The sequence below is a fragment of the Ixodes scapularis genome, unplaced genomic scaffold (assembly GCF_016920785.2).
Source record: "Ixodes scapularis isolate PalLabHiFi unplaced genomic scaffold, ASM1692078v2 PGA_scaffold7__128_contigs__length_106722199, whole genome shotgun sequence".
NCBI lineage: Eukaryota > Metazoa > Arthropoda > Arachnida > Ixodida > Ixodidae > Ixodes > Ixodes scapularis.
Window position 1 is genome coordinate 33,442,759 of NW_024609882.1, and position 16,531 is coordinate 33,459,289.

Genomic DNA, 16,531 nt, shown 5'->3' on the forward strand with positions numbered 1-16,531 from the left:
GTGCCTTCCGTGGTGCTTTGGCTGCGCGAGCGTGGGCTCGACGTGCACTTGACGCCGAAGCCTCATCGAATGCAGGAAGATCGCGCTAGAGGTAGAACAACCGAAACTCCTCTTCGCCGTTTCCACCCATTTCGTGACTATGGTTCGTTACGCGTTAAGGCAAGCAACCCAGATGTTTGTCATAGCAATTAGATTCGGCCAGTAGGAATGTCACGCCTTGAGCCCAAAACCCACAGTCAAACTGCCCATTCATCATACAAAAGTCACGGAGATTCTCCGCAGAGATAATGACAGACATACATGCCTCCAGCACTGTTCGAAGCGTGCTTGCTTTATACGTACGCATGCTTTGAACATGTCTGTAGATATTTACAGCATGAAATGCATTTTAACGCCACCCCCCCCCCCCCCGCCCCCCACCCATGTTCCAAAATTTTGTTCGTCCGTTCATTTCACGCTAAATTTAGTGGGAAAAAGTGGCGTCACGTGGCGTCACCTGACGTCGCGTCATATAACCTTGGGGAAATTTACGGCCCGTGACCTATACGTCAACCCAGTTTCTCCGCTAAATTTAGTGGGAAAATTCACGTCTTGTGGGCGAAACCATGAATTTATACCTATATTGTGGATTGACCTATACGTCAATCCAGTTTCACGCTAAATTTTGCAGAAAATCGACGTCTCGTGACATCTACAACAATTCAGTTACCCCGCTAAATTTGTAGCGGGAAAAATTCGCGTCCTGCGACCAAATCACCGATCCAGTTTTCCCGTTACATTTAGCGGGGGAATCCGACGTCACGTGACCTCACGTCACGTGACCTATACGACCGTTGTAGGTTCCCCGCTACATTTAGCGGCAAAATACTCTTCACACGACACATGGATTTTCTCATCGATTTTCCGTAATGTATTCCCTACATTCTAGGACTTTAAAGGTAAAGGTCGCTGCCAATCATTTTTATTCATTAATGTGACATGGGGGGGGGGGGGGGGGGAGTGTTACGCAAGGAAGACACACTCCTCATACACTGTCTGCCCACTGTCTTTTGTACGATGACGTATATATATCGGTGCGACCGCGGCTTCATTCCCCGCTGCCTCTTGGATTGCAGGACTGACCATGTGCGACTGCGGGCCCGGCCAGTTCGCGTGCAGCGCCTTCGCCGAAGAAGGGGACAACTGCAGCTGCATCCCGGCCAGGTGGCACTGCGACTCCGACGATGACTGCGGCAATGGCAGCGACGAACTCGGATGCGGTACGCGAGTTCTCTCTTTTTCTTTTTTTTTTTTTTCTTTCTTTTTTCTGCGCCCGTAAACGTATTTATCCCCTCAAGAAGCTTCACCGTTTTCTTACAAGCGCGGTGTGACAGTCTCCGTAGCACACCCAATTCTGGCAACCCGGGATCAGAGGAAACACATACAAGTGACAAGGTACAGAAGGGCGGGGAAGTGCCGGTCCAAGCGAATGATAGCTACACTCTTAAGAAAAAACAATTCGTAAATTTATTTTCCAGAAAAAAAAAAAAGCCCCTTGCTGGTTTGGAAGCAAAGTGCCGGCCCAGGATCCTCAGGTGGCGGGTTCGAATCGTGGCCGAGATTTCCGTTATCTGGTGGAAGCTCATTGCGGAAAAGGCGCCGCGTGACCGAACTTTCGTTTGGACGTCAAAAGGTACCCAAAGTGATCGAAATTAAGGGGGCCATGAAGTTAGTTTTGGGCAGAGGTAAATGACTTTAGGGTGGGACTTTATTTACTTATCTCATTTCGTCTAGTGGGCCAAACGAAAGAGGGTAGAAAGTCAAAAGCCAGTTTTTCGGTACGAAAATTTGGCAATATCTCGGACTATTTTGTACCTCCTTTCCTTTTCACTGCGATACATCCGCCGTACCCAAAAAGCGCGTCAGGCGATCCCAGCTCACGCATTGGACACGAGAACTGCGTCACTCGGACGTAGGCAGTCGTCCAAAATCAAGCCGTCGACGAATATTTGAATTCGCGTTCGTGGCCAATGGGTGCCGCGACGGAACTCATCATCAGTCGCGAATGGCAAGTTCTACAGTGCGCTTAAAGAGCACGGTAGAAGCTTGGGGTCATTGCATCGATGCCCAAGGGTGTCCCGACCACGTGATTTCTTAATTCGCTTTTAACTTGAGGATTAAAGCCAAGGAGGGAGAAGTTGAAAGATAATTTCATGGCCCCTTTAATCCTCGGTCCTTCGCTGGGGCATGCCAGACAACCTTCGTGGGACCCCCAAATTTAACTTTCGATTTTACTCATTTTTCCGAAGGTCACTAAGATAGGCAGTCCACAGAACCGCATTGTCATCGGCAACTCAAGAGACGTAGCTGGTTTCTCAACTATTCCCATTGCGGCGTAAGCTAATAAGAACGCCCGATGAGCGAATCATAAATAACTATGCTCATAATATTTTTTAACGATCCCAGCGACGCACTAAACACGATGTTTTTTTTTCTCATTGTGCTTGCCCGTATTGCGTTTCTTTTTTTTTTTTTTTAGATTTATAGACGAATGCAAACAAGGCATTTGACCGCCGCCATAGTCTTGTGCGTATGAGCGAGCACGTGAAAGTGCAACTCTCCCGAAGCTACCTTCATGCGCATGCTGCACGTGCTGGCACGCATGGGGCGCCAGTTGGGAATGTACGAAATGCGATCAAAAAGTTCCTGGACTGATTTTGTAGCCTCAAAAGAGAGGGCGTAACTCAGTGATTCGCGCGCAGCAGTCGAAGGAAGGGACCTTTGTGTCTCGTTATACCAAAGGGAGCGGCTCTGTGAACATTTGAAGCTGCGCTACATAAGGTTTTTGGGACCACGTGCACGGGTAGAATGCCAATTTCATCGTAGACGCCAAACCAGAGCGAGAGCGAACATCAATTCTGCGTCAAACTCGGCAAATATAAAACAGAGACTATGAAATGATTTAGCAGGCTTGTGTCAAAAATCAGTGAATTTTGCGAAGTGTTTTAAGTGGCACTCGAGCTTCAGGGACGGCAGAACATTGCTGGAAGAGTAGGAGCAATAGGGCGACCTTATCCGACCTCTCCTTGACTTCAGTGACGTTCTGCCATTCTTGAGGCGCGAGTGCCATTCGAAAACCCTCGCACAGCTCACTGCTTTTTCACACTGGCATTCTAAATCATTTCAGATGTCTCTGTCTTAGATTTGCCAAGTTTGACATAAATATATGTTTGCTCTTGCTTTGGTTTGCAGTCTATGGAGAGATCGCCATTATGCTCGTGCATGTGGTCAAACAAACTCGTGTAGCGCAGTTCCAAATGTTCACAGAGCGACGCTCTTTGACATAATGGCGCAGGAAGGTCCTTGACTTTGACTGCTGCTCGCGCATCCCTGTGCCGTGATCTCTTTTTACGCAACAAGATCAGTCCAGGAACTTTTTAATCACACCTCGTATTAGCGTACAACGCTGTGAAAGCTGCTGGCACGGTAATGGGGTTTGATATCGCAGATCGTATGCGCGCGTTCTCGTGCAATCGAAACTATATTGATGAAGCTACGCGCTCGCACGAGTAGCTTTGACAACGTTGTATGGCAAGTATGAAACGTAGAACACTCGTATTCCGAGCTTTCTCATTCCCTGAGGGCCTTTTATTGTTCGTCGTCATTGGCTGTCTCCATGTTGTGCAGGAAAGTGAACAACTCGCAGTTTTTTTGTGTGCGCGTATTCATCGTCGTGTCATGAGTGAGTTCCCAACAACCCGCTTCCAATGACAAAACGCATTGAAGCTCGACGAGACTATGTGTCGAAGCGACAGACGTTCACATCTGGAGAGCTTATGTTCGAGAGGGCAAGCAACTTAAACCGCCATTACATTGAAAACGCCTTTTCAATGTAATGGCGGACACCTCCTGCGCAGATTATTGCATCGTGAGCATGCGGGCGTTTTTGCGCTTGCGAACGGACCACGAAGGTAGAATCGTGAACATCATTAGCCACGCCCTGACTTTCTAAGCTGGCGGTTTTCCATGCGCAGCGCGAGTTCGTCTGCTTCTTTTGTGGGAGTTGTGATGACGTCAGGACGTCGAGCTCTGATTGGCTCCGATCAAAAGATAGTCAATAGACCTCAAAGAAAGCTTCCTCGATGTCCACCCACTATCCTTCAATCAGACCAAATCAGAGCTCCCCGTTCTGACGTCATCACAAACCCTGTAAAAGGAGCGAGCGATCTTGCAGTCCGCTTAATAAAGCATGTGCGCTTCGAACACACGGTAATGTTAATAATCCGAGCAGAGTTCATCTATACATGGCTTGCATTGACGTCACGGCAGCCGCCATTGTTCCGTACCATATTCTTGTGCCTGTACCATCTGTGGCATACAGTTGGCATCGTCGAATCTGTTCTTCTCCACGAGTCCTGCCAAGGAGAAAAAAAAATTGATTTCGAGATGTATGCTACAGGAGGTACGGGGCACAGGAGCATGGTATGGAACAATGGCGGCCGGTATACGGTGCCATAAGACTATGGTACCTGGAACCCGTCTCGGATTAGTGTGTGTACCGGGTGCCAAAAAGCGGGCCCCCGATTTTTACCTGGTGACGTCATAGAAGTCTGATGCTGTCGCCGGTCGCGATCCCGGCGGCGTCCCAACAGCGGCGGTGTATGTGGCAGACGCCTGATTCCGCTGCAGATCGCCCTCCAGTACGTGACAGTCCACGGAAGCTTCGGCGGCCAGAAGTTGGGACGCCGTGACGACAGCGACACTCGCGTTCGCTCGTGCTTTTCGCCAGCATATCTACGACCAACCGCCAGGATCGCGACATGCAACAGCGGTACACTCTGGCTTTGGTGACGTCTTTTGTCGCCACGTCGGGTCCACTTTTGATGTAAGACTGGGATAGAACTCTAAACACACCAGTCCGAAATGTGCACCAGGCACCATACTATGACGTCAGATACAAGGCTTGTATGGAGGACACCGACGGCTCTAGACGAAAACAATAGCTACTCGGTAAATCTCGCATTAGGTAGATTACGTCCAAAAAGCGGGCTCACTCTTAACAATGTCCAAGCTGTCGACGTTTTTTTTTTTTTTTTTTTCTTCTTTTTTTGCCGTTGTTGTTGTATAAGTGGCTATAAAACACGCATGTTTAGCCCTTTCCCGAGTCCTTTTTGTAAGATTATTGATTATTTAAATAGGCGGTAAAAAGATAGCAGAGCTCGTGATGCGTGGAAGCCGGGAATGCATGAGCTACAGCGATTATAACTTACTTTCTTTTCAATTTGTTTGCTTTCGTTTCTTTTTAGACCCCTTAAATCTTCTCTGAGGGCGACTGCGGCTACACTTGCTCGCGTGAATGCGTAATTTGGTCGCGCAGTGTCCCCTGGAATTTGCGAGGGTGCGAGGAGCACGCACCGGGGATTGGGGGAGGGGGGGGGGGGGGAGCTTTCTTTGTTTGGCAACTGTCTTTGCCTCCTAAATTATGCGCGACGAGCCGGCTTTGGCGGATGTGATTAGGCAACAGGAAGGAGAAGGAATAGGGAGGGCGGGGGAGGAGAATAAGGGGAGTGGTGCGAAGCGCCTAGGGAAATGAGGAGCGAAGGGATGAGTTCAACATTCTTTTTAATTTTCTAGTTTATTTCAGTTGATGCTTAATTTTCTTTTTCTTACGTTTTCGCTTTTTGGAAATTTCTAGACTTGCAAACCCTTGAATAATGTAGAGATTCACTTACTTTATAAACCCTCTTTTAAAACAAGTATTGAAAATGAGCTCGAATTTTCGTTAAGCCGCTTAGGGAAAGAGCCAATCAGTTTAAAGTTGACTTGGGTAGTGCATATTTAAACTCGTAGTCTACGGTACGCCGTGTTTGAGTTGCAGTTAATTGCACGTTCTTTTTAAATTGAAGTATACATTCACACGGAGCATCTTAATACATTGCTGCACGTAGGCGACACATTACATTTACAAAAAACGTGATATTGGGTTCAAAAAATACATACCGATATATTTTTTTTTCTTTGAGTAAAACTACAGTCTACTTATCTAATGAACGACTCATAAGTTCGCGACGTTTTTGCCACTCGAAAGTTGTGACGTTCAGCAAGCTTGAAAGCAGAATAAAAAACAATGTACGAAGGAGAGGAGGTAAGGTAAGTGTAGAAAATAATTAGTCTATTTGGTTTTTGAGTTTAAAATGTATTTTAAGCAAAACGCGGAGGTGGTCTTTCTGGCAGAAAGAAGTTAGAAGGAATCTCCTGTTGAGCCTCGAAGTCGCAGTCGATGTACCGTTAAGAATTTTATATTTGCCGATTCCTTCAAGGCCCTCGGTCTGATGGCCTTTGAATCGCCTGTGGAACAGGGGTGTCAACTTTTTTTTATCTTTCTTGTCCTGTAGGACCTTTGTCTTTTAACGCAGTGTCCATTGCCACACCGAGGCTTCTAAGGGGTTCACCTCCGACGGTCATTTTAAGAATGAAACTCTCTAAGAAAAAAAAAACAATTTATGTAGGCAATTCAATAAAATCTGGATAAAAACGTATAAGGTAGCCTTAAATTAATATATGTAGGTGTTGCTCATATAAAAATCAAAAAGAAGCAACGCAAACAAAAAAAGATTTTTTTTCGCGACAAATGGTAAATTTGGAGAAAAGTGAGGTTACCAATCTTGACGTTTCCAGCCATCTGGTCTTCATCTCAACGTTATTCTGATTTGCCAAAAAAGAAATTTCTTTTAGTGCGTGACTTGCAGTAAAACCTGTCTAACAAATTATGTTCATCTTGTACAGTTTCAACAACTATGAATGACCCATATTCGACACCGCAATTTGTGACTGCTCTGCGGGATTCTCTTTGCCCAGGTTCCTTGGTAACTTTTATTGAAACAATTTTTCTGTACGAATAAAATACGTTTAGCTAAAGTATGCTTAGCACTGACAGAGAAACTGTCTAGGAGAATCGGGTTCTTTTTTTTTTTCTTCATATTTTTTTGGAAACTGCACGTTTCGGTAAATATTATAAAAACTAACGGTGACCTTTGTGGCGCTTCCCCCGCAGCTCCGCTCTGCAATCCAGAAGAGGCGCTGTGCCAGAACGGGAGGTGCGTTCTCAAGACCCAGTGGTGTGACGGCAACAAGAACTGTGCCGACGGCAGCGACGAGGCGGACTGTGGTAAGGCGGCCCTTTAAGACGCAGTACACGTTGCGGATACATCGTGCAAAAAAAAAAAAAAAAGAAAAGAAAAAGACACTGAGTCTTTTTGCAGTCGCGATGACAGAAATAACTGAAGGCACGACCGAGCATCTTCGAAACATGTTTTCTTCAAACACACGCCCCAGACGGATTCTGCGACAGTATTTTTGTGTGGTGTAATTAGCAGTGTCACCGTGGCTTAAAAGTTCTTCGGCTGGGTGGTGCACGCTACCGTTTGATATAATACTTTTATTGTCAGTGTTACGATATATGACACATAATACCGCTGTTTTAAGAACGCTTAAAGGGTCTTCACGACTTTCACCTCCTTCGAAAAATCGGCGAATCAACAAGCGACTTAGATCCTGCGCATGCTCATTGGCGTGCGCCGATTCGCCGATCTTTCATTTATTTTTTTTTCAAGAAGTTTGTTTTTAACATTGTTTCGCTGTCCGTGAAATAGGGGTGTAAATGCTCGAAACCTTAACAAAGTTTACATGGTTAGCGTCGAGCTGATAGCCACTCGAACATTACGAACGCGCTTCTTTTTAAAATTGAGGGGATGGCTTTACCTGCAGATGATTCACCCAAACCGGAGAGCAAGTCGTCTGCTTCTTGCGCAAAGGTTGCGATGACGTCAGAATGACGCCGAGTTCTGATTGGCTTTGATTGGAAGTATAGTGAGTAGGCCTTAATGGGTAGATACCTTAAGCTCCACCCACTATTTTTTTTTCTCAATCAACCAGTGAGAATTTGGCGTTCTGACACCATGGCGACCCCATTTCAAGAAGCAGACGAACTTGCGCTCGGCGTACCATAAATTGCTTCGATGATTCGGACTGTTTTGATGTTGCTGATGTTCTAAACAGCGCTTTAAATCTCCTAAGCTCTGAGAGTGCTTGCATAGTCGATGTGAACGTTGTTGCTGATTGGATGTTGGGGCATCGTTGTCGGTGGGCAGAATTTCGCCTAAACCAGGCGGATTCAGGCCTGCTAACGAAGAGTGCGGATGAGTAAACTTTTGTCAGGGAGCGTTTAAATATTCAGAGAGTCCACGCGGTAAGCTTACGAGGGATAAACACTGCATGTTTAGAGGTCCGATGAATCCAAACCAAAACCGAACCGTCGCAGCATTAAACCAATAAAGGTTTGCTTCAGGCACGAAAGGGACAATACAATAAATGAAAAAGTGACAAGCTAAAACCGTACGGAGCGTTCCCTTCATGACATGTAGGTTAGGGGTCCACAATGAACCCTTCTGCTGTAAAACGAGCAGGAAAAATCGGCTCCTGCACAGTCTTTCAGCGAATCTAAATTCAGGCGGTTTGTTGGTCTCATTTTTTATGGAAAGGGGGCTATGCTTTGAAATTTATTCGAGTAAAACGCACCCTCCAGATTCTCACTCTGTGGGGGTTTGAGCTCTTTATGTGCAGGTGCCGACGTTTCTAGCTTGTTGTGCAGCGCTAGGATACATTTTGAACGCCTTATGCAGGGTGTTGATCGCAAGCTTTACAGATTTGTTTATGAAGAGCCGTGAAAGCTAGAACTTACGCGGTCTGCGCAGGTGAGTTATACGGCCAATATGGAGCTAATTATAACAATGAGTGGTCTAATTAAGTAAAACCTGTTAATTAGCTTTTTGTTAGTGAAGCTAGACATTCTGTTCCAATTAGGTAGAACCTTGATGAGCGTCATCGAAAACCACTAAAATCAACTCTTTTTAGAAATAAATATCGCAGGGCCACCATCATATGGCGTTCCGTAAAAATGCTCAAATAGAGTTTCTAATTTACAATAACGAAAGAGGAACATGCAAGACGAAAGAGAGCACAGGCTTTCGCTTATTATCGGAGCGCATCTGTGGGCCCGTGGCCCCACTCCCCATTGGCCGGGACGCGCAACACACGTGCGCGATATTTCACTCCATCCCACAAAGGGGGGCGAGGCGGTGGCTTCGTGCCGCGACCACCGGGGAGCAGGACCGCAGGCGCAAAGATACGCTCCGATAAGAAACCGAAGCCTAGAAAGGCGTCCAAACTGCTCGTTTTTTGTTTTTTGTTTTTTTTTGTTTTTTTTTTTAGATTGTCGTAAAATGCTGTCCCTGCCTTATATCCTTCTAAAAAAAAAAAAAAAAAGTTCATTTAGTGTTTTTCGATGAAGCTCAGCAAGTTTCTTTTTGGAGCCATGTGTCTGTTTTCACTAATTAAAAAGTTAATTAACAGATTTTACAGAGTTATTCGACTGATTGTTACGATTAGCCCCCAGTATTATGCACCCCTGGCCGTATAGCTGACCTGCACAAACTGTGCAGGACAGCTATACCTTTTTAAACAAATCCGTTAAGATTTAAAAAACAAAATTCAGTATAACCTATCAAAAAAGCGTCCGCAGTACTTTCTGCTCTCCTGGATCAACAAGTACAGGCTTACCGTTTAACTTTTCTGTCATTACCTTTTTATATAAATGTTAAAATCTCCTCAAAGTTTCATGACAGCGGACTGAATTGTAATGTAAATCGACACTGCACGCTAATAAACGGAAGCAACAACAACGAGCGCCTTAAATAAATGACAGTTACATTTGCTGAAGGCCGCGAAGCTGACGCCATTTCGGAATGCAAATTTTAGGAGGTAATCGGAAGGTAGTAAATAACTGATCTTTCTACGTCCCCTGATATCATACTTTAAGCTTGCCTATTCCGTTACTTTCTTTTGAATGATGTTTTAAAGATTTGTTTACTAGCTAGGTCTCTGTATCGTTTGAATTAGATCTTCTTTATATCCGTTCTTTAGCGTTGTCAACCCGTTTAGCGGGCTTCGCAGTGTAATTAAGCCTCGCTGACGTTTGAACTCACAAAAATGTTCGTTTCAAAATAATAATTATAATTTTATCATTTCCAGTTTTCTAGTTTATATAAATCCTGACCACGGGAAAAAAAGCAAGAAACCAGTCCGAGCATAATTTGGCGTGTACATTCTCATTGTTTATTTAATAACTAAACTCTTAGATTACAACTGCTCATATATAAAAATGTTCTTAGAAAGATTGAGTCAAACTGGTACATAAGACAAAGAAAAAAAAAGTTTAACTTTCCCTAACACGGGGTGACCAAAAAACTACACAACGGAACGGATTAAACGCGGGTGCGCGATTTTGAACTCGCAGAAACACCGTATTCACATTGGTGGTTGAACGGCGTTCACAAAACGGTTAAAGGTGTAAGACAATTTCATTCACGTTTGATAATGAAGACGAGTGGATCCATTTTGCGGTTGCGATTCGTGTGCCAGCACGAAAGCCCCTTTGGCTACGTTTTGGCGAATGCGATCGCAGCGGATTGAATCAAGCATGGACCAATCGCACGCAGTATGTCTTCCTACCTCTTCCTCTTCTACCCATCTGCTACCAATCGAAATAGTCAAATCTCGATTCGATTCGCTATGGTCGCATCCATTGTAAATGCAGCCTGTAAATGAGGCATGAAACGATTTTTCTACTTTCGATAAATACGACTTAGAAGCACCACTGCCTAACATTAGCTAGATAAACTTGCTTTAGTCTTTCTTTCTACGCAATGGATGTCGCCAAAAGACAAATTCGAGAAATATGAGCATCGTTCATCCTCTCAACTCGGAGCCAGAACAAGGTGTCACGTGGCCTGGTGCCTCTCCTGTGCCGCCAACGTTAATCGCACTCACGCGGTGGGGTTGGCAAAGTAGAAAACGCGTGCTGATGTTCAGGCATTGTTATTGCTCGGCTATTTTCATCGCCGCAGTGGTTAGGCACGAGCCACAACCCGAGTGTCCGCAGGGGCATTTATTGTTACGAGCCGAAGTTGAGAGCTCGACTATCGTCAGGTGGATAGTTTCGTTCCCACAATTACGACATCAAGCTTTGTGAGGACAAGACTGAAAGAAGTAGTTCCTTTTATCCTTGCAATTTCGCCGCAACAATGAAGATTCTGAATCAGGGGTGGTCTGTGCGAGTTTATACTTCGGCCAGACTAGGAGCAGTACGCCTCTGCAAAGTCACGAACATTCCAACCCGATATCGCTTCATGACTCATTTAAGGCTGGTTCCCAGTTTAGGGTGATGCCATTTTTTGTAGTACACGATGCCGACAGCACGCGCTCACAAGGGAAATGCAAAGAATTCGCTGATAATAAAATGTCGCCGTAGCACAGTCGGTGCCATGAGCGCGTGCAGGCACACGCTCTTTCACGCGCTTCAGAACAAAAAACAAAAGAATAATAATAACCGTTCAGAATAAACTGGTGAGGTTACACCACCCTGAGCAAAGTACACATGAAGACACACTAGGTTCAGTGCCTAGATTCGCACAGCCTCGTTTTATAATTTTTGTTTCGAAAACTAACGGACAAGTCACCGGAAGCCACCGGAAGCAGGGTGACAGCCTGGCACGCGACGTTCGATACGTAAATGTTTCGGTGACTTATATATATATATATATATATATATATATATATATATATATTCTTTTTGAAAAGATAAGAAAATAATGTGGTCCGAACTAACCTTTGCCTAGAATTTGAAATGGCTTGGAACCTGCCATCGCGGGAATATTTTTAAAAACGTTAATAATAAGCAAATTTTTGAGTTAATGTGCTTACAAACAAAAATTTTAAAAAAGTTACCCCTGCCTGTTTCTAAGTTAGCACTGCACACTTAAAGCACATTTAAAATAAACGAACAAGGTAATTGTACCAACAAATATATAATAATCTTCAATACCACTTAAAAGAAAGGAGGAAAATATAGCTAGTCACTAGATTAGGCCTGGTCAGCGATTGTTATAAACTTGATAGAAAATTGCACCCCCTCCTCTCCTTCTCTGGCTTTTGGTTTTCTCCGGTTATCTTGAGCTTGTGCTTGTACTCAGTTGCTCTGATTCTTGCTGTAATACGAAGCAACGGTAATCCCTCAAAATTTGTTTCCTTGTTCGAATACCGCTTTTGATAAAGTCCCGGATAATTTTCACTTCGCTTTAATTCCTGCGCCAACTGAGGTTTTCACCTGTACCTCGTGGTGTTCAATGTTCAATGTTCAATGTTTATTTTTCCCTTGTGCTAACCAACAGCACGAAAGCCTACTGTGTTAAGCACACTCACTTGAAATACACAAAAAATACAGAGTTGACAAAATAAAGAGTTGTGAAAAAAAAACATGCAAGCACACAAACGTGTATATATGCCAATTAAAAACACATGCATTAAAACGATCGTTCTCCAAAAGACAGGTTGGTACTAAAAATATCGACGTCAGTAAATTGCGTGTTTAAAACATGTTGGATACGCGAAAAAGGTGATGCGTTTAGAATGAGGTCTGGTTAAAATACTCTTGGATTTCTAGAGTTCGTTCTAAGTGGAATGCGAAAGTGAATACAGGTGAGGAGTCTAGGGCTGTCTATTGCATTATGAATTAGCCTATGTAAAAACTGAGCATCCCGAATAGACCTTCTTTTACATAAGCTGCCCAACGTTAACTTTGCTGAAATCGAAATATATTCATAAAAACACTTTCTTCCAAAACATCTGTCGTAAATGTTGCGCACCAATCTCTTTTGTACATGTTCTATACTTTCACTTGCTGTTATAGATATGCAGTTCCACACTACAGATGCAAATTCTAGTTTCAAACGCACATAGGTACTATATAATCTCAAAAGACAGTGATGAAGAATAAATGGACTAGTTAAGCGAGACATTATTCTCAGCATACGTAATGACTGACTAATAATGGAGTTTGCATGAGAAAGGAAAAAAAGGTGGTCGTCCACAAGAACACCTAGGTCTCGCATCTGCGTAGTCCGACAGATCGTTTCATTTTCCAGAACATATACATAGGATACATTGTGACGCTTTCTCGACAGGGACATGACTTTTGTTTTGCGCGGATTTAAGAAAAGATTGTTAGAACTGCACCATTCTATACCACTGAACGAAGATCGTCCTGCAGGAAAGTACAGTCAGTGACTGAGGTGACCTCCCGAAACAACTTCACGTCATCTGCGAACATAAGTAATTAAGAGTGTTTTACGGACGACACCAAATCATTTATAAAAATAAGAAACAACAAAGGCCCAAGGTTTGAGCCCTGAAGCACTCCTGACATAGAAATGAATGGACGAGACAAGAAGCCAGATACCCTTACACAGTTCTGCCTTTTATGAAGATAACTCCTAAACCAGGTATTGAACTCAGGACTGAGGCCATAGTCCCTGAGTTTCAACGATAGCAACTCATGATTGACCTTATCAAAGGCTTTGGACATATCCAGATACATTGTGTCTACTTGGCCCCGACACTGAATAATTGGAAAAGCAAAATTTAAGAACGTGGACAGATTTGTCTCAACGGATCTGCCTTTGACAAAACCGTGCTGTACAAGAACAAACTTCCTTCTAAAATAATCATACAAACGATTGTACACCAGCTTCTCAAAAACCTTTGAAAATGCGTTGAGAAGGGAAATGAGGGTTTTCTGGGGTAAATGCTTGTACTAGGTTTAATTGCAAAAACCAGGAAACAAAGCGATTCTCGAAACCTCTAAACACTAGACAGGCAATCGCGATTCCGCAGACAGCAAGTAATGTAGAAGAAACATTTAAAAACAACTTCCGTTTCTCCGCGAAAATAAGGAACTGGGATTACGTGGCAAACCCAAAATATATTCCGACAACTTCGCCGTTCTAGGCACCGTTCTGCAAAGCCACGTTTTATGGAGGCTTCGCATTAAGCGTTACGCTTCTGGATTGAACTGTCCAAAGAATTAGTGCATTCATGTTTCACTGTCCCAATTTGTTTACTCGCCCGCTTCGCGAAGTTGTTGTTCAGTCTGAACTTTAATGCTTGGAAACTCAAAGAATGCTGCGCTAAAATAGTACACCTCTAGTAGAGAAACATCTATTGCGCTACCTGAATAGAAAAACAAATTTAATCGAAAACCCTTATTCTTAAGAAAAATAATAAGGTTTGGAATAAACTGCTTAACTTCGAAACCTAATTTCTTTCACTTGTAAAAAGGCAATACATGACGTTCGCTATCTAGAACAACCCTGTGTGTGTGTACGTGTGTGTGTGTGTGTGTGTGTGTGTTTGTGTGTATGTGTTTCTGTGTGTATTTTTTTAATGATAACGTGAGCCCGTTTGAAGTTTTAATATTTTCACTGTTTCTGAAGCATTGTTTAATATATAAAAGTTGTATTGAATTTATTAACGTCGCTCCAGAAAGCGTCTTCGTGCTCTTCATAACTTTGTTGATACGCAAGTATAGAACAGTGGAACCCACGTGACTAAAAGCCCGCGTGCGCTTTGAGTCCGACATTAATCAAGTCTTAGTGGATCTCTCGTGACTCATAGTTAAAATCTTGGCACGCGGCGGTATTATTCGTTGGAGGTGTTGATACACTTGGAGCCAATGTTAACGCGAAAATACATTATTTCGACGAGGAAATAACTATAAGAACTCAAGTTAGCGCCGGACGTACCCGATGCGCTAAATCAAATTTTAACGCGTAATGAGGAGCTCGTGTCGTCGCAGAAAAGCCGGCGTCGGTGGCGTACGCTAGAATCCAGGATTGGTCGATAGAGTCATGACGCCACAGCCATATGACCTCGCGCGGGAATTTCAAACAACTCACAACACTCACATGAAATGTGACGTCACGCGTGGAATACGAGAGCTGCAACAAATAATCTGTTTAATTTGCCATCTTGTCGAAATGTTTATGGAGAAAGGCTTATTGAATTCAACGGTGCCCTGGTATGGAATGATATCCCTACCGACATCAAATCTAAACCCAATATATTGCCATCCTTAAAGAAGTATTTAATTAAATTGCGAGCCAATGAATAAGTTCAATATCATGCCCTATATATATTTTTTTCAATTAGTATGTATGTTGTTTTGTGAATACTTTGATGTGTGCGTACATTTGTTTTGTTTGCCTGCCGCATTGTAAAGGTTATTTCTAATGTTGGACCCGCGACTAGCCTCCACGGCTATGGGTCCAAGCAACGATTGTGTATTTAAAAAAAGAATAACAAAGGAATAATAAAGGAAAGAAAGAAAGAAAGAAAGAAAAAAGTGATTAACAACAAACATGTCACGCAATGCAGATTAAAAGTCACTTATGTGTGAAGTTATATTACTTTATAACTAAAATTATAAAGTAATTCACTTGACTTAAAGAAAAATTTGAAGAACTAAAAGCGGGATTTGAACCCACGATTGCCAGCGAGACACGCTAATAAGTAGGCCACGCAAGGCACGCGTTCTTCGCTTGGGTTAACGTCCTTCAATCTATAACTTTTACAGTCTGAGACTACCAGGCACTTCGATCGTATTTGTATCTATAAATTAAAATGCATTTGAGGCAACAACACAGTTTAAAAGAAAACAAAGTATTTTATTCGGAAGTTTATATTCTTTTACGTACCAACGAAATGCTGTATCTACCTTTTTCAGAGCCACGAAATTGCACCAGCGACGAATTCTCGTGTGAAAACGGACGCTGCGTTCCCAAGTCGTGGCGGTGCGACGGTTTCGACGGCTGTGGGGACACCAGCGACGAGATATGTCGTAAGTGGATATATTTATTTTATATATACAAGCCGTTACTAAGCGTTGTTGAGGCGTAAAATAAGTATTATAAATAAGCCAATAAATTGAATTACAGTCGTGATGTAGGCGAGTTGGTTCATGGTAAGCGGAAACAAACAGCACGCAAAAATAGACAAGGTCGAAGGGAAGATGCGAACGACCGAAAAATTGAGCACGATTAGACTTCTCAGAAAGGTGTCTTTAGACGATGCCTTTATCATACATAAACCTCATAAAGGTCAGTTAAAAAAAAAATTAAGTCTAAAATAACCTTGTTTTTTTATTTCTATTTACAGCGAGGTAATGCTGTGACTCAAAGATGGCGCAACATAACGCCCAAACGTAATTTTTTTTTAAATGAACACCCTAGCGGATCCAGCATATCCGAGGAGTGTGTGGTGCCATCTGTCAGTAGCAGCAGTGTGAACCAGGCGGTTTTCACCGTTTTTCTTTCTGTGTACAAGAAAAAAAAAAATTTTTTAGGCTTGAATATTTCTTGTTTTTGTTTTCTGAAACGAATACACGCGACATTCGAGTATGATAAATTCACTACATAACTAACGCAGAAGTTTGGGCTAGTTGGTATTTCATAATTAAAAAAATGAAAGCCGTTTACAACTCCTTGTAACACCGAATTCAAGCACAGCTCTTGAGGAGGAGGAGGGAAGGGTACTGAGGGGAAGGTATACCCCTCCTCCCTCCTCTTCGCCTCGTGATCCTGCCTGCTACTCCTCCTCTCCC

At 43.3% G+C, this 16,531-nt stretch overlaps 1 protein-coding gene across 1 annotated transcript in view; it reads left to right on the plus strand.

Moving 5' to 3' along the window:
- Window positions 1–1,111: 1,111 nt before the first annotated feature.
- The window catches only part of LOC8042575 (low-density lipoprotein receptor-related protein 4), a gene marked incomplete at its 5' end in the record, with an annotated part of 130,877 nt that continues 115,457 nt past the window's right edge, over window positions 1,112–16,531 (plus strand). The window contains 3 exons of the mRNA XM_029975676.4: window positions 1,112–1,259; window positions 7,034–7,147; window positions 15,656–15,769. Coding sequence (XP_029831536.4) covers window positions 1,112–1,259; window positions 7,034–7,147; window positions 15,656–15,769 — 376 coding nt within the window. The remainder of the gene's footprint in view (window positions 1,260–7,033; window positions 7,148–15,655; window positions 15,770–16,531) is intronic.